The following is a 19,186-nucleotide window of genomic DNA, read 5'->3' as shown; positions in this document are numbered from 1 at the left end:
CCAAAAATCAGAAAAACTCAAAAAGGTTTTACTGTACTGAACACATTCATAATGATGACATTTAAAAAAAATGAGAAAGCACTTCTTATTTCTATTAAAATTAGAACATTTACATTCAAATTTACAATACATATGCACAATTACGTCAAAGGTACATCAGCATTCTATAAAACAAAAGTGTGATTGCCTATTAAATCAGATTATACCAAAAAGATCAGGTGGTCAATTTTTTTTCCCTCCAGTTAAAACAACAAGACAATGTATTTGCTTTGAATACAACTTTTGATTTCTATCTTGCCTCTGAAATTCATAATTTCCAAATGAATGTCAAATGAGATTTTACAAAATCTTCACTCAAACAAATTTCCTAAACTGCAAGAGAATGGAAAAGATCAAGAAAGAAAGATTTTGGCTTCTCTGTGTGCTTACTAACTTAATTGTTATTTTGGCTTCTCTGTATGCTTACTAACTTAATTTTTTGTCCCTACAAAAAAGCAAGTTGCCTTGAGTATTTAAACTCAAAAAAGGGCTCATTTAAAACAAAACACTTTTATTTGACAGAAAACTTCTAGGACGTCTTCTAAAAAAAGTTTAATATTTTTGAGGGAGAGAGATTAGATGCAAATAACAGGCAAGGAAGGCAGAGAACATCGACATGCAATTAAAACATAATCACAGATGATTTCTTCGTCAGGTGAAGATCACACAACACACACCACCAAAGAAGACAGGAGAAGTCTTGAAGGAAGCTGTCTATCTCCTGGGGAAAGAAAAAAGCATTCAGGAGGAAAAGGCTTTAAAAGGCTGTGAAATTGCCAGCAGGATATACAGTGACCACCACAGATAAGAGTTCCATCAGGTTGTAAATGTATAGGAATAAGGCTAACCTTTTGGTTGTTATTCAAAAGCAAATGAAAGATGAGTTTATGATATCAAGCCTGGATTAGGACTCAGAAGATCTAAGTTCATTTCTTGGCTCTTTGTGATTTTGGGCCAGAGTTTACATTTGGCATAGAGTGAAGGAAGGAAGTAGTATCCTTTCTGTACAGTTAGAGAACTGAGACCCAGACATAATACTAACCAAGAATTCACAATGCTTTCCTGGCATCAACATTTTCAATAAATATCTGTGCAGAGGAAAACGACTGAGAGTTGAGAGGTATCCTTGTGGGTCTGATGCTCCTGTTACATGTATGTTTCTGCTTCCTTGTTATGGAATTCAGATAAAAAATCCTTTCTCCCACAGTTTGACAAAGGGTGGGTTTTTTTGTTGGTTGAGTCTTTGTTTGGGTTTTGTTTGTTTGTTTGTTTGGTGGTTTTTGTTTTGGTTTTTAGGGGAGGGAGGGTGAAATTTTTTCGTTTGTTTCTTTTTTCTCTAACCAGGCTGAAATATAAAAACTCAGGAAAAATACTTTTTACGCAGTCATTTAAAATTTTCTTATGACTTCACAGTCTCACAATGAGGACCCAAGAAGCCTCCATGAACGCAAAAGTAACTAGCTATTATGTGTGTTTATATGCTATATATGCCCATTCATCTCAGACATGTACAGAGTATCTTTATTTTATTTTTGTCATCATCCTAGTGCACAATAGCAGTAAATGACAACAGTGTGAGTGTATTGACGGGGGCTTACACAGCAAACAGCAATTTCCCTGAATTCCTACACGCCAGGCTGAGCTCTAGCACTGACTGGGACTAAACCCTGAGCACTTCAGTGGAAACTCAGGGTTACTTCATCATAGTCATTTGCTTTTCACTTCCTTTTCCCTGTTGATGTCCCAAAGCTACCAGAGTTACTCTGATGTAAATGAGATCTGAATCCTGACTATTGGCAAGAGTTATGGAAAACAGGAAATGGGGTATTTCAAATAACAATAGGTGGGAACAGTGAGTAAAGGTTCACTATTTGGTAACGGTGCTGACTCTTTAATGACTATGTTTATTTCCTTGTGTCCCAAAGAAGGCCACAGTTCATTTTTCTCTCAAATATGTACTATGGACATGTGCATATGAGACCCTGTATCTAATTTTGCAGTTAATTGGGGGTGGGTGAATCAGCACTGACTCCCCATTTTCATAAGGAGCAACACAATGAGAATGCTCTCCTGTGCTATGGAAAATCAAGTTTCCGGGGCAGAAGATTCATCCCCATACCCTGTTAAGATAAAAGCTCGCTATTGATACAGCAATAGGCATTTTTTTTACCGCCCATTCACCACAGAAAAGAGTACTGTGACATAGGGAAGCCCTTAAAACCCTTTACAAAACTTACAACCCATACAATGCACTTCACCGTGAAGTCAGAGCAGAGATGTTACGAGCTGGAAAAGCTATCCTGGGCCATGTAGCTCATTCCAAGCAAAGGTCTGCAGTTCTTGGCTGAGGTTTCCACAAAACTCCTTGTCTAGTCTTGCCATGACTAATTCCCAGAAAAGGCAGTTTCACAACCACCCCGGCCAGCCAGCCCTGTGTCTAATTGGCATCACTGCTTAGAAATACTTCCTTGCATTCTCCTATGAAAGTTTGCAGCTACAATCTAATTCTATGTACTTTTACTAAGCCTTACAAGCAGCTAGTGAGACAGCCCAGCTATTTTTAACAGTCATTAGTTCTCCAGTCTCTCGCTTCACAAAATGACTGGTTCTTATTGGGTTCCTTTTCTCACAGCTTCCAAAATTGGTCTGAATTAAGTTTCCCAGCTTAATGCTCTGTTAAATAATGCTCACTAATTAGCAGCAGCAAAACCTAAAATCCGGTCATATGAAAACGAAAAAACACCCAGTGACACAGGTGTTTTATTTTTTTCTTAGTTCAAGCTCCTTTTTAAATCATTAATCATAGCAAATTCTGCTCTTCCACCTGGAGAAGCAGTCAGTAAACTTTCTAAAAGCAAGGAACTTGTCAGACAAGCCCCCGTTGTTCCAATCTGCTAATTATGAGGCTGCTCACCCTAAACCCCATCTTTCGTAAAGATGCTTTGTAAAGAATGTGTGCTTTTCGTTATACAGGTTACTCGTATTTACAAAGAAGGGTCTGGAAGGCTAACTCATCTCTCTCTTTTTTTTTTTTTTTTTTTTTTTTTTTTTTTTTTTTTTTTTGAGAATAGAAGATTTTTTACATCATGGAAGATTTTGTGCACTGCTAGAAAAGTAGTAATCTTAAAGTTCAGATCTCACAAAAATGAAAACTGTTAATTTTTTATAAGTTCAATTTTTATTTGCCCTATACAGGATGAGTGCTTTTAAATACATTAGAAAACCATACATGATATTTGTTATATTAAAACCCATGAAGTTCTCATTCAATCAGTACTTTTAACTCCTATTACTAATACTTTTGTGTGCTATTAAGCAAACTTTAACTGAGCCTCTTGTGGAAATAAGGTCTAATTCTGTCCTAATACAGCCACAGAAGAAAGAGCTGAAGAGTGAATGTATGTTTTGTTCATAAATAAGTCCAGCAGCTAAGCATCGGGGAGGAAAAAAAGACCTATTTAAAACATAAAGACAACAAGGCTACATGAGAAAACAGATTTAATAACCTGTTTGCAACTAGGCCACTGCAGGATTGTCATGGGTAACTACAGCAGCAAGAGACAGAATCACCTTTCCAGTGCAGTTATGGAAATGGAAAATGTAATTGCCTTCAAGGTAAGAGTACGGACACTTAAGGAAGACATTCTTCAATACATCTGCCTGAAAAAGGATCGTCTGTTGACACCTTTTGTTCTCATGCTGTTTCTGGGTGCTGATGGGAATCACAGACAAGTTCCCAGAGTGCTACCTTCTCACTCACTTCAGATGTGTTTAGGCACACCTAGGAGAATCAAAGTGAAAGCAGGAGTTTAAAAGCATGAACTACAAGGCTCTGTAGCAGATAAACTGTAGAAATTACATAGCTGTGGGTTCTCTCTGAAGAGGAAAATAAATAAAAACCAACAAACCAGAATGACAAAAACCACTCAGCACACCACCTCTGACTCAGTTGAGGGTCATTGATTCATGTTCTGTTCACATTAGCTAATGACAACCATATTTCCCCCTCCATTCTGGTTAATTTTTTACCAGTATTTGTAGGGAAACACATCACCTCTTCTATTTTCTGTGTCTGTTGAACAAGTTCAGGACATATTTATCTAAATTCTTCCTTACTGTATTTTTATCATTATGTCTTTTAAATTAATTTACCTTTTTCTAGTTTTAGTCTAGTTTATGGTCTGAAACATAAGTCTCTAACTCTGCCAGAGTGACAGATCAGGAATCACCCCACTTGCTTGCCTACTCATTACAGTTCTATTTATATATCCTCAAAGAGCATTTACTTTATCTGTGGTAGAATCACATTGCGTGCTAGTTTTCGATTTAGCAACTTGCCACCTTGGAAGCAGATAGTTTCGAGTAGTGTTTTCTGCTATCTAACAATGCTTTCATGTCAATGCTTGACACCCTCTCTCTCTTTCTTTCCCAAATAAAGTCCATTCATCCTAACCAAACCAAAAGCTATCTATTCCTTCCTATTTCATCTAACCTCCCTGCATCTGGCTGTACATGAACCATTTCCAGGAAGTTTTCTCCTCCTTATACTCTCAGCACTGAATACAATGCAGACCAAGTTGATGTGTCCTCTAAAAACGCATGAATATTCTAAGAACAGAACAGGTGCTCCCCCTGCCTCATGTGGAGCTCAGCCCACCTGGAAAATACCGTCTGTCACCTGCTACTTCGGAGAGCAGATTTTCCAGGAACAGTCTACCATTCCTGACAAAAGTGGTTACTACGGAGAAGTGGTGGGGTATGTAATGTGGCAATAAAGCTTTTCAGACAGAACCTTACTGAAATTAATGAAGCAAAAGGAAAAGGGGAAGAAAAAAGAAAAAAAAAAAGGCACGTAGGGCTTTATTTCCTGCACATATTTGTAAATCAGCAGCCTTAAAGTGGTAAATTGGCTGCTTCTAAATTGTGGACAGTCCTATTTAAAACCCATTGTGAAACTTTACAGACAAAGCTCTGACATTTGGAGCAAACCTATATAATTTCAACTGATTTTTGCTACTTTTTAAAGTGGTATTGATCATACAGAGTTAAAAACACTGGCAACATTTACAGAATTGGAAGCAAGTCTGTGACTACCTCTATGTAATCAAGGGCATCCACCATGAACTAAGTGTACAGCAGTGACAAGAAAATCATCCAAGGAACTTGGTAGCTTGTATTCCTTCCTAACTCACTACCACTGCCCAGTCAGTACACACACTTCACATACATAAATGAAGAGGCCTCTGCTCTAAATCAGGGTCTTTGTCCTTGGTTGGCACATCTAAATAAAGTTGTGTAGTCCCGAGGGACTGCCTGATTTTGCTTTGGATTTTTTAAAGTTAGAACATGTTTTCTTTTAAGGCTTTCAAGGTAAATTCTAGCCTGGCTAATGATGGAAAAAATTCCAGTAGTATAAAATGGATATTTGAAACTTAACTGCTTTGTATAGCTTGAAGAAAGTCATTAGGGACTAAATTATATCTTCAAGTATCTTCACTAGCTCATTCTTTCATTTTCTTGCATTTTGGGGCCTATTAAAATTTGTCCTAATGTTTATTATCCTCCACAGACTACAATAAATTCCCTTCAACTCACCAGCCATCCCCTCGTAACACATGACTGCTATTAGCGCCAGTAGTTTCTCTTCAGCTTGTGTTCCACAGAGCAGTCTCCTAAACCACAGCATGTTTTTGACTCACCATTTCATTTTAATTCCTGATTAAATACATACCGGGTAAAAACACTTTGTCTGTTTTCTTCACTCTGTTTTCTTATCCATTCTTTCTTATCTGGGTTTTACCTTTAGTTCTATTGATGCTTTTTTATATTTGAAATTAAAATTTCTTAGTATAGTTGCAATCTAGAACTAACTCATCCAGTGGCACATATGTCAATTTTCTTTTGCCCATTGATAATTGCCTAATGAAAGCTAGTATTTAATTAGAATATGACTTAAACAGTTTTTACTGCACAATAGTCACATCTGTGCTACAGTTTTCTTTGATTCGGTTCATTTTTTCCTACAGAGGATTCTTCATCCCACTCAACCAACCACAGACTGATAGCAGTGCAGAAAACCTTACTTATTAAAGTAAAGAGGCATTTCATTAAAGGACCTTTGCATCTCCATCAATTTACATCTGCTACTTCCAGTTGTCCTTCACTGGGAAATGCTGCCCATACAAAATAAGATTCTTATGCCTCCAACTCCACGTGGGCAGAGCCAACCTCATCCAGCCTCTGACAAGCCCAGATTTCTCTGACATGACACACAGCTAAAAAGGGGGCAAGTGTAAAATAGAAAGAGCAGATACTTGCATTTACTGTCACTATGTTTGAAAATAAAATCTTGTCTAAACAGGGAGCTGGTCAGTTAAAAAAAACACTAATGATTCCCAGAGTTATGTTACCAGGTTATATTTGACTGGAGCCCACACCACATTTCAGGCAAAAAATATTTTACTCCACAGAACTAAAAGTAGGCTCAAGTAAGGTGTATAATCCATCTACTTAAGAGGGCCCTTATTTTTTTCCTTCTGCAGTTTTCTTCAGAAAAAGGATCTAGTTTTGGCCACAAGTAGACACACAAAACTACCTGCACTATCTGCTGCCTGCAAGGCAATTTTGGATATATATTTACATGTTTGGCCATGTGAAACCAACTAAAGAATTACTGATTCAACCAAGTATGCATAATCATCTGGATTTAGATGTTTTGAGTTTTCAGCATCGCCTTGCTTTTCTAAACATGAAATAATGTTCTTATTGACCTTACACTTGTTTTTTTCCATAGACACAGGAAAACCAACCATGAATACCAGTTGTTTGTTTAAGGAATCACCATATTAATAGTTTATGAGGGGCCCAGGGATGGAAAGTTGGACCAACATTTTCACATCTGCAATCACCAGCTCACAGAAGACAGTAGGCAGAAGAAATGCACATTAAACACTTCAGTTACCATTTGTAGCCAACCAGCAACAGTTACAGAGAAAAGTGGGGAAATGGAAAGAATTAAGCTGAGATTACAATGGAAACATCAGCAGAAAATTAGAAGTCCTTTAATAAATAAATAAATTAACACATTAAGACTGTTTGTTCCACATACTGGACACTCCTTTGGAAAGCGAATGACCGCAGTTTCTTAAATTATAGTAAGACATTAATATCATTGACAAGTCTGGTCTTAAAAAAGCTGACACTCCATCAACACAAATAACTATCTGTGCTTAGGTGGAATTGAAAGAAGCAATGTCAGATGGTGCTAGCCAGGACCATCTGCTTTGGTGTTTGTCCATGCAAAGATCTCTCTACGTGAGAAGCTCCAGGACCATCATCCAGATGTGCTTTGGGACTCAGCCCCTGCTCCAAGGTGTCATTGAGGCCTCCCCAGCTGTCCCTCAGGGGACAAAGGAAGGACAGAAACATTCAAACCCCCTTGCCCACGGGAAAGCACAACCCAGGGGACCTGCAGAACCTGTGGGTGTTGCTTGGCAGCTTCAAGGGGAAGGTGCTGTAGGGGGGCCACGATTATGCCGGTCAGAGGGGACAGCCCTGCACAGCCCCGAGCGGGGTCACGAGTATCTAAACCATGGTCAGCCAGGGCATCCCAGCACAGGCCTGAGGGGTCACGGTTACCCTGGTCAGCTGGGGCATCCTGGCATAGGCCTGGGGGGTCACGGGTACCCTGGACAGATGGGACACAATGGGACATCCCTGCACAGCCCCGAGAGGGGTCACGGTTACCCCGGTCACTTGGGACACTCCTGCTCAGGCCCAGGAGTTCACGGGTACTCCGGACAGACGGGACACAATAGGACATCCCTGCACAGGCCTGGAGGGGTCATGGATACCCTGCTCAGGCCCGGGGGGGCGGTCACGGGTACCCCGGTCAGCCGGGACACGACGGCTCGTCCCTGCTCAAGCCCAGAGGGGTCACGGGTACGCCGGTCAGCCGGGACAGCCCTGCTCAAGCCCAGAGGGGTCACGGGTACCCCGCTCAGCCGGGACAGCCCTACTCAAGCCCAGAGGGGTCACGGGTACCCTGCTCAGGCCCAGGGGGGGTCAGGGGTACGCCGCTCAGCCGGGACACGACGGCTCGGCCCGGCTCAGCCCCGGCCCGGCTCCGCAGCGCTCCCCACGGCCGCCGCCGGCAGCGCCGCGCGCTCGCCGCTCCCCTCCCCCGCGCGGCCGCCCCGCGCGCGCACACCGCCCCTTCGGAAAAAAGCAGCCGCTGCTTCCCCGCTTTATATACCCTGCTAAAAATAGCCTGCCGCCGAGGCGGCCAATCAGGAGGGGGCGAATTTCGAATCGGGCCAATGGCGGGAGCCGTCACGGCCGGGCTCGGTCACGCCAGGAGGAGCCGCGATGTCTGCCGCGCGGCGATTGGGCGGCTCTGACGTCATCGGCACGCGGGTCGCGGGGCGCGCGGCGGGGATTGGGCGGCGGCGGCGGGCGGCGCGCCGGGATCACGCGGGGCGGGGGCGGGCGCGGGGGCGGGGCGGCGGCGCGGCCGGGCAGAGCTTTGAATAGGGAAGTTTTGCGGGGGGCTCCGCTCGCAGAGTCCGCGCCGTGTTTGCAAATATTGGGGCCGCTCCTGCGCCAGGTCCGCCGGCCGCGGGAGGGGGGACAGCCGCGCGCCCGCCCCGGGAGACGTCCTGCCCTGCTGTGCGATTAAACTTTGCATGAAACTTTGGGTCTTTTTTCCTCCCCGAGCTCCTCAAGGAATTAATATACATCTCTATATATACAATTTTTTTTTTTTGCTTTTTTTTTCATCTCTGGAGGAAGGGGGGGGGGAACTTGGAAACTGAGAGCAGAGGTTAACACCCCCCCGCACACACCCCGCAACCCCTGCACATAAAGGAGGCATCTGTATTTTTGGTAACCAGCACTGACTTTGTTGTTGCAACTTGAGACATGGATGTTCTCCCAATGTGCAGCATCTTCCAGGAACTCCAGATTGTGCACGACACGGGTTACTTCTCAGCCTTGCCGTCCCTGGAGGAATATTGGCAACAGGTAAACGAGGATGTCGATGTTGTTGTTGTTGTCGGGGATTTTTTTAAAGCCGTATTAAAGGATAAGCGGATTTAAGAAAGAAAAAGAAAAAAAAAAAAGGCAAAAAAAAAAAAAAATCAAGCCCAAGTGTCAGCGAGGAGTTTGGGGAGAATTCAGCACAAATGTGTAGCGATGTTTTGAAGCAGGTGTTTCGGCTTTGAGCGGACGGCTGTCTGGGGGGAACAGTCCCGAGGCGGATGGAAGGAGCTGCGCATCCCCGTCCCTCGTTGTTTACGGCCGGCGCTGCCGGGGGCTGTCAGCGCCCGCGGCCGCTCCGCTCCGCAGCCGCGCCGAGCCGCCGCTCGCTCCACACCGAGTCCTGGCAAAAGTTTTGCGCTTGTACCAGGTCCAGACTCCACAGCTGGGTCTTGTCATCCGAGCTCCCTGCCTTGGCCAAGGGCTGCTTTGCGCCCTGTGCTGTGGGTTTATGCTTTCTCCCCCCACCCCCGTTTTATTTTTTTTTTTTGTTTTGTTTTCTTTTGTTTAATTCTTTTTTTTCCTGCAAATGTATACTATTATTGGTTTTGATCCTGGCGAAGACGGGGAAAAAGCCCTCCAGGAGTGTCGGCACACACGTCTGTGTGTGTGCATGTGTGTGTACATGTACAGAGCGTGGCTGTTCCCAGCGCAGGGAGCTTTGTCGAGTCCGTGAGTTGTCAGTCATATGACAGCGATCCCCTTGTGCTAATTGCCGTGGCCGGGAAGGGAGAAGAACGGAGGCTTCTTCCCTTTAATGGACATATTTTTTGGCCCGTTTTTTTCCCCCCCTCTCTCTCCTCGCCGAGCTGCGAGCAGCGGGATGCAGGGTCTGACAGCCCCGCGGGGCAGCGGGGCCGGCGCTCCGCTCGCTGCTCAGCCCGGCCCGCCGACCCGATACCTGCTGCCTTTGCAGAAGGACGAAGGAGCCTTTCCCAGAAGGCTGAAATCCAAAGTGTTACAACCTTCACATGCCTACTAATTGTATGCAATGACTTTTTTTTTTTTTTTTCTCCCTCCCCCCCGCTCCCCTTTCAGAGCGGCAGCTCCATAGTACGTGATTGAAATGGAGCTAAGTAGTTTCCTTCAGGCATTCGGGCTCTTGGCGAAGCGCCAGCCCTCGTTCCCAGTAGCCTTCAGAGGCATTTAAACTCGGAGAGCTTCACTCTGCTCCCCATTACTAATCTACCTAATGAGGAATTTAAATTAGCCGGGAATATGAAAGTTTAACAAGATCTTAATAAATGCTTTTTTTTGCTTGTTTTCACGGAAAATCAAAGCAGTATTGTGCTGTCCCTGTAGAAGCCCTTCTTGTTTTTAACAGAATTACAACCCAGTTCCCGAAGTATACAGACAGATACATAAATACCGTGTGCAACAGTGGGTTTGGTTTTGGGGGTTGTTTGTGGTTCTGATTTTTCTGTCCAATTTTTGCCTACACTCCGAGCCTGACCAGAGCATGTGACCCAGTTTACTGGAGCAGTGCTGGGGGAGAAAGGAGGCTGCTCCCATGGCGGCTCTGCTCATGGGCAGATGGAAAGGGGCTCTGAGGGGAATGTGTGGCATTTGGGACCGGGTTTTGCTACCGGGCTTGGAAAACATGATCTTGCTAAAATAAGTAGTGTTTGGGTTGGAAACTTGGTGTGTCCGTTTTCTGTGTAAAGCTTCCATATGGATCGTTTCCTATAGTGGAAAGAATAATCCCGAAACATCAGCTTGTTGCCATAACAGTTCACGTTCTTTTTTTTTCTTTTTTTTTTTTTTTTTTTTTTCCTGTTCTCTGAAAAATGGCTAGAAAGTCAGAAGGGTGAAATGAAATTGAAACCCACAGTTTCACCCATTTAGGGTGGTTTTGTTTTTTGTTTTGTTTTCTTTCATGGAGTCCAGGGAAATGTGGTTGGGGGGGAAGTTGTCCATGTACTGTTACATGTACATTTGCAGAGTACTTTCTTGGCAGATGGTCATGGTTTTTAAAGGAAGTCTCCTTTGGCATTGCGTGAAAGAAAGAGATGACTCATACAGTTGCACTCTTGGCCAGTAGATAAAGTTCTTGTTCATTGTGGGACTCCCAGCAGGACCTCAGAGTAATTTCCCATTTTGCATCCTATAGAACAGGACATTTCTATTCTGGAACTTTTTTCCTTCCCTCTCCTCTGTTGTTGAAGTTCTCCATGTTCCTCTGAACACGCATGGGAGCAGTTTGAGTGATGTGGTGTGCATGCCAGTGCACTTGGAAATGACATTCTTTGAAAGTCGAGTGTGCTGTGTTCTCATGCACAGGAAATGGGAGGATGTCTGCTGCTCCATTGATGTCCCCAGAAGACAGGCCGGCAGCTCTGCAGCTATGCTGAAATGTGGCTTTGTTTTCTGACACAGGGTTTGGGTTTTAAATGCGTGTCAGAGCACATTGTATTCAGTTGGATCTTTTCAGCCTCGTGTTTGTGTGAGAGAGATAAAAAACAACTTGAAATTAGGCAAGGTGCAAGAGTGTAGTTTTATGTTATGGTTCTCTATGGTCCTTTTCAACATCAACTGCTGAAAACACAGATTTTATGATGAGAGTGATGATAATTTAACTGAGTCATTAGAATGCTATTTTGGAAACCAAAGCTGACTTGCACCTTCAGCTGTGTGTTTGAACTCCTGCCCAGGTCTCAAAAACTGATTTCTTTTCATCGTAACAGTCACCTAGTTACGGTTTGAGGAGCCTTTAATTTGTTTTGAACTCAGAAACCTCAAATCGAACGTACAACATTCCTGCATGCTTTTTGAAGTGCAAAATGATTTGGTTTATTTTTAAGCAGGCCTGTAACTTTTCTCTTTTCTTCTTCCTTCTCTTTCACCTAGACATGTTTGGAGCTGGAACGGTATCTTCAGAGTGAACCCTGTTATGTTTCTGCATCTGAAATCAAATTTGATAGCCAAGAGGATCTCTGGACCAAAATTATTCTGGCACGTGAGAAAAAGGAGGAATCTGAACTGAAGAATACATGTGTCCCAAAAGAGGACAATCTTGCTAGTCAGAACTTAGAGACCAACAGTTTGAATTCTGACGTGAGCAGCGAATCTTCAGACAGCTCTGAGGAGCTCTCGCCCACGACAAAGTTTACCTCTGACCCTATAAGTGATGTTTTAGCCAGTTCAGGAAACTTGAGTTCATCTGTCACTTCCACTCCCCCTTCGTCTCCTGAGCTGAGCAAGGAGCCTTCTTCCCAGATATGGAATTGTACGCCGGGTGAGTTGCATTCACCGGGGAAAATCCGTACCGGTACCACTGGAAAGACTGCAGAAAAAGGTACACCCTCCACTGGTGACACCTCGCCAGACGGCCGGAGGCGCGTTCACAGGTGTCACTTCAACGGCTGCAGGAAAGTTTACACCAAAAGTTCACATCTGAAAGCACATCAGCGCACTCATACAGGTTAGTAACCCTATGCTTATTAGGAGCTGGCAACTGCTGTAGGGAATACCCCTTGGTGGTGCGGTGGTGTCACAGCCTTACTCAATCTCTGGGTGGTAGCCCAGGTTTGGAGAGATGATGTAATAGCAGCAGAGGTTTACCAGCATGGACGACATCACTTCCTCATTCTCTTCGTGAGCTGGTGGATTAGGCTGCTGCCATAGCAAACAGGAGCCACTTGTCTAAGCAGGCAGTGGTTGGGAAGCTGCAGCAGCACACGGTCTTCAGGAGCAAAGGTCCAGCCAAAATAGGTGCCAGGCCTTTCCTGATGATTATTTTTAAAGCAAAATGGAGCTACGACTTTTTTTGCTAGAAAATATGAATGTATATCCAAAAATCAGTCAGATCTTTAAATATTGTAAGAGCTTGTTTTTATGTTTCAGTCTGCATCAGGTCTGTTTTATCAGACATACCAAGGCCTTGATTATATTAAGTATAGCTATATTTGTAACTCATTTTTAACACTTATGCATGCCATTGTTATCAGCAACAAATCTTGGAAAGCCAGAGTGTGCTGTTGTCCTTCTGACACATCTGCCCAATTGGACTTAAAAATGTACAGTCTACTGTATAATTTGATCCCAAATTACTGAGCAACAGCATTTTATTGTTATGAAACCTGAACTAAAAATATCAATCCTGTGTGTTATTGGGAAAGAAAGTGAGGAAGATAGACACTTCAGGGCTTTTATAAATATTTTATGGTTGAAGTAGCCTGCTGATGTGCTTGTTTGAGCATTATTATTTGACATCTCTTCATGGCAGCAGTTAGATGTGTAGAGCTGTGCCTTGGCTCAGTACTCATGGCTTAATGTAAGGAACTGGCATGGTGTTCTTGGTGTACCAATCCACACACCTATATGAATTACTGGTTTTTTGGGGTTTTTTTCCCTAAAATGTGGGAAAGAGAATTCAAGGAAAAGATTCTATTTTGACTCATGAGCTCAGCATTTTGTGGCTTTTATGGGAAGTCTGAGCAAGCTCGGATGCTCCCATTGTCGTGCAGAAGTCAGATAAAACAGGATTATTTCAAGAGAAAAAAACAATTTCCCCTGAAACCGTGGCTGTTGAGCAGACATAAATAGCTGCCAGGCTCAGAAGTATTGCAGAGCTGGTGTTCTGGTGCTGTCTGGTTGAGAGCGTTCCTGTGAATGGAAGTGGTATTTCTTGAATGCTGAAATAGCAATGTTCAAAGTGGTATGGAGGCTTTTCCAAGAATAAGTGGCTCAGCAGAAAGGAGGTTGCATGTTATGCAGATGAGTGAGTGACAAAGGACTTTGATGCAATACAGTAGCCTAATTGCATTTTGGAGCCTAGCTATGCTGTCTTTAATCACCTTTATGAGGTGAATGGTACCTGTTTGGGAGTAAGCCTGCCATTACAGATGAACAAGAATGGTAGAGGACTGGACTCCTTTGTTTCCTGGGAGCCTGTTTAATCACTTTTTTTTTTCTTTATTATATTTCATAAGAAGGAGATTATTTGATGTGCTGTTGCAGCAAGATAAGTAGGAATCATGTGGATGAATTTTGTGAGCCTTCTTTGCTTACGTGTTCTGAAGCATTCAGATAGGTTAAATAAAATTGTCTTGGGAGGAGCGAAGGAGGTTTACATAGAAAATGATAGCACCTGTCTTTGAATGAAGTCATGACTAACGTGTAATCTGCTTTCTTTGTAGGGGAAAAGCCTTACAGATGTTCATGGGAAGGGTGTGAGTGGCGTTTTGCAAGAAGTGATGAATTAACCAGACACTTCAGAAAGCACACTGGTGCCAAGCCTTTTAAATGTAGTCACTGTGACAGGTATGTGATTGAAATGCACCCTTTTAAATAGTTATTTTTAATGCTTGTTGGAAAGCCAGTCTGGGCTGCTTTTCACTTGTGGAGGAATTATTTGGGAACACCACCATGTCTGGTAGCTTTAAGGAACTATTGCATATTTAGGCTAGAAAAACCCTTCCATTTTCCTAATCGTTGGGGAAGAGGTTTGTAGCCCGATCTTGCAGACGAATGTTGAGAAGTCCTCAGAGTTACCACCCATCTGCAGAGCTCCTGGGTGCCCACAGACACCTTGAGCACCGCTGTGTATCCCAGGAATGCCAGCTCCCTCCTCCAGCAGCCGTGTTTTGGAGCGGCACAGCGAGGGGAGGTGCCTCAGCCCCGCGTGTCGCGTTGTGTCGCGCGTGCCGGCGGCCGTGGGCTAACGCCAGCCTCGCTCTTGCCTTGCAGGTGTTTTTCCAGGTCTGACCACCTGGCCCTTCACATGAAGAGACACCTCTGAATGGGTCAAGAGGTGAATCCTGCGGGCTAAGAGGCGTCAAGGTTGAAGAGCCTTGAGCGGAGGGATGCGTGTTCCAGCCAAAGCATGCCATTTTGCACCCTACCCAGTTGCCTCCAGGACCTCACTTCCCTGAAGGTCTTTTGAGGGCTAATAAGTCATGTAAGAACGGCATAGCAACCGCGGTGCGTGATGTTTGGGGTTTCCTGGACTCATACACTGGTATCTAACCTTCTGAGTGGCTCCTAAGCCTTTGCCGTGAGCATGTGCACTGAGAATGTTAATGATTGGGCGACTGTATGCGATGAGGATCTCTTGATGACTGTATGCTGAGGCACATTTTTTTTCTTGTGGTTGTTTTATAACTGTAAGAGAAAAAAAATAGTCTGAATGTCTTGTATGTGAGGAATATCTTGTGAGATGGGACGACCACCAATCATTTCCTAGGGGTGGGGGGAGGGGTGTCTGCACCTTTTTAGAGGGAAAACCTGAGAGGGGGAAAGGGGGGAATAAAAAGAGTCAGGATGCCAGAATGGAAATGGGGAAACCTCCCTGTTCCTGTGTGAGAGGAGCTTTAGGTGTCTGGTGCAGCTATTAAACGTGCAATGTGTCAAGTAGCTTGTTTTACTTGCTACAGAGCTCATTTGTAATCCATTGTATAAGCTGTGTATTTACAAATGTAACACAACTATAACTTTTCATTATAATACAAAGGTTATTGCATGGTTCTGGGGAACTATATGCTTTTCCATTCTTTAATCAGGACTGCAGTTTTGATTCCAGTTAAGAGCAGCTAAAATACAATTGGTCTAATGTTACATAATGTATGGAACATGAATAATTTTTTTGTTGGGTGGATAAAACCACTATTGGTTAGAAACTGATTTTTCTCATGCAGCTAATTTTTCTCTTATTTATGCCTTGAGGACTAACTTCTGGTTTTCTAGCTGTTAATGCACTGTTGACCTTAATAATGGTGCCTTATGCAAGTGACCTTCTCTTGCAGGGGGTCTTATACAGGGGTATGGGTGATGCATGCTTTATTAAGGCTCTCTTTTCACCTGGCATTGTACTGTATCAAATGTATAATATGAGGGGAAAAAAAGGTTACTTCCAGGGTCCTCCTTCACAAAGACAAATATAGAGAAAAGTCATTCATGTCAGTACAGTATTTGTTTAACTTTAGACAATTTGACTGTGTTACAGTATAATGCATATGCCAACTGAATACCTGACCAGTTCTGCCACCTTGAGACTTTTTTTATATTGACCTTGCACAACAACTGTGTATATACACACCCCAACTGTACTTAATATGTCAAGTTTTCATACATATTAAAGATACAGAAGTATTAAAAGATGTATTTGCTTAAAAGGCACAAGTTTCACATCTATATATCTAGCTATCTGTTGGTCATACAGAAAGAAACTATATTACTTTTTTTTTAAAAGTGGGCAGAAAAATAATTGTGTATGTATATTTGTGTGTACAGTCTGTGTATGTGTGTATATATATAGATAATATATAAATATTTTTTTTAAAAGGAAAAGAATTAGAACACATAGCTAGAAAATGCCACAGCCCATCAAAATATTCCCTCTTCCCCTTTCCCCCCCGCAATATGGTCATTAAGAAAACAAAGAAATGAAAGATACAGTTAATTAAAATTTAGCATTTTTAGAGGCTTTACCTTTAGCTTAATGGTATGCTAAAGGCTTTGTTGGCATTCAGTCCTTCTCAGACTGCTGACTGTGTTTTGTAGTTATTAGGTTGTCTGGAATAGCGTATCTGTGGCCATTTAAGAATGATATGAACCGAATATTGGCATGCTGAAAGAATATTAGCTGTGTGCAGAAGAAGTACACTCGAGTTTTGGCCTTCCAACTTACTGGAGGACCTGTGAGTGAGCTAGTCGTTGTGGTGGTTGAGCTCTAATTTTACATAGTTCAGCTAAAATAAAGACTGTTTTTTCCTAGAGTAGGAATAGTCTGTCCAAAACCAGTTTTGTTTTGTTTTGTTTTTTTTTTTAAACCAGCTCACTACAGTCGATGCAATGAAACATGTGACCTGTTTCTTTTACTATTAATTATCAGTCTTGCTTACTCTGCTAATATTTTGATATATCTTCCTGGAAATGTATGTAGATAAGTGGTTTAAAAAAAGTATATGCAAGTGATCTGGTTCTATGGAACACACAGGCTTAAATCATTCTCATTTCATTTTTGGTTTAAATTGCCTGAAAATGCACTTTTTTGTTTTCTTCCCCCAAACAGACAAAATTTTCCAGAAAATGGATTTCTATTAATGATTGGGTTTTGTTGTATTTTTAACTCCTTGTTTGCATTGTCCTTGGCTTAGCCGTAATTCTTATAAACAAAAAAATTAAAAAAACAACAAAAAAACAAACAAACAAAAAAAAAGCAAAAACAAACAAACCAACCAACCCCAAACATAAAAAAAAAAAAAAAAAAAACAACCAAACAAAAAACAACTTGCACTGGCTTGTCTCAATTGTGAAATACCATCAGATGGGGTGGGGCTGTGTGCCATATGTCAAATGCCTGTAATTTTCTTAATAAGCAAGTACATTTTGTTCAGGTGATAACTGAGCCTCAATCAAGCTGAAAAATAAAAAAAATAAAACATTTTTGCTTGAAATTTAAGAAGAAAAAGTTTCTATTAGTGAAATTTCTTTTTTTGTTTTTGAAGCACCCTGTTATCTAAAGAATCTCTTTGTAAGATTTTTGTAAAAATTTTGTTTTACAAGATTTTATTTGAAATTGTTTTTTGCAAGATTGTTATATTTCTGTATGAATGTATTTTTTATTGGAATAACATAAAAAGAAATTCTTATCAGCATCACGTGTCTGTTTTCATCTTTCTTCTCTCTCAAGTTCTACACACCAAACAATGTCAAGTACTATGTTGCTGCTTTGTCTTGAGTCACACCTGGTCACGGGTGCAAACACCTTTGGGTCAGGTCACTTTGTGGAAGACGAGCCCTGTTGGGAAAATAATTTTGGCAGTAGAAACTAGAAGCTCTTCCATATCTGAAAAGCTGCTCTTGAGTCATGGCTTGCCTCAGCGGAATAAATAGTTAATGTGATTGTTACTGCAAGACTGCCCCTTCATTTCAAATCGTTTGTTCTGGAGAGGTGAATGCACATGGGGACGAGTGTGGCGTGTGGGAAAGAAGGGTCAGTGGGCATTCAAAGGGAAGGACAAAGCCAGAAAGGTGATGGCTGGCCTGGAGGCAGGCACCTGTCCTTGACATCTGCAGAGCGTGCACCTTGGAGCATGGGGAAACAAGCCCAAAACCTTGGGCTGCAGCTGTGGGAAGGGACTGCATGAGATCTGCCTGCTCCAGACACGCTTCTGAGGCTGCTGTAGGGCTGACCTGACCCACATGCTGGTGGTGACCTTCAACCTGTGGAACACAAGCCTCTCTTGAACCACATTCTTTCAGAGCAATGTCTCTTCAAAGCATGCCTGGCATGCACCCTGGCTCGAGACCCATGCACAACTTGTTTGATGTTGCTTTGTGGCTCCTGCTTCACTCGTGCTGGTGTCAAAAGTACCTCATGCACTGAGCAAAGACACTGGCAAAATGGCAGAGTTATATGCAGAGAAACTGTCTTTGAGCATGTGAATCCAGTCTGTGTTAACGTATCATAGATTTAGATAATTTAAATGGTCTAAAATGATGCAAAAGAACTGAAATAATAGATTGAGGCAGAAGCAATATGGAAAAGGGACTCTTGCCACTTTCCACAGTTAGCCCTGCAGTGGGCTAGTAAATAGACATAAAGCCTGCATTAGTCACAGCAGAAATGGCAATTTAGGGAGATTCATGATCTGCAATGGGAGGGGCACATTAAATTTTACCACTGGTCTATCTCATATAATGGAACACAGGTGTCTTCTGGGAAACTTAGTTAAAGTTTCAATAGAAATAGAAAAGGCTACTGAGGTTTAGGGATTGAGATACTTTGCCTCCTCGTGTAGAAATGGAAATATTTTGAAAGAACTGAGCTTGACCTCCTTGGAGATTCTCCACCCAAAATTTTCGGTGGGTGTGTAATATAGAACAAGGATTGGCAAATTTTTTCCTGTTTATTTGGTGTGTGTCATCTTAAGCTGTGTCATACTCTACCTTAAAAAAAAAGAAAAAGTCTGAAAACTCCTTTATTAAGGATGTTATTGAGATCCCACCTTTTTTTTTTTTTTTTTTTTTTTTTAATTCTCAGAGAGGTTGAACTGATAAAACAGCAGTGTGTGCAGGGAAAAAAAAAGGCTACTGACATAGCTATTGGGCAACAAGGAAACTACAAAGCAGAAAGCAATAGTGCATTTCAACATGCACATCTACTGCA

The 19,186-nt window shown here is 42.4% G+C and overlaps 1 protein-coding gene across 1 annotated transcript; it reads left to right on the top strand.

The window, feature by feature from the left end:
• Window positions 1-8,609: 8,609 nt before the first annotated feature.
• On the top strand, window positions 8,610-17,304 carry KLF6 (KLF transcription factor 6). Its single transcript, XM_014872269.2, has 4 exons — window positions 8,610-9,060; window positions 11,923-12,496; window positions 14,214-14,337; window positions 14,764-17,304. The coding sequence occupies exons 1-4, from the start codon at window positions 8,959-8,961 to the stop codon at window positions 14,813-14,815; spliced, it is 852 nt and encodes a 283-aa protein (XP_014727755.1). The 5' UTR covers window positions 8,610-8,958; the 3' UTR covers window positions 14,816-17,304.
• Window positions 17,305-19,186: the final 1,882 nt, after the last annotated feature.

Source organism: Sturnus vulgaris, chromosome 1 (genome assembly GCF_052056855.1).
Source record: "Sturnus vulgaris isolate bStuVul1 chromosome 1, bStuVul1.hap1, whole genome shotgun sequence".
Lineage (NCBI taxonomy): Eukaryota > Metazoa > Chordata > Aves > Passeriformes > Sturnidae > Sturnus > Sturnus vulgaris.
The sequence above is the reverse complement of the archived record's forward strand: the minus strand, read 5'-3'. Positions and strand labels throughout refer to the sequence as shown.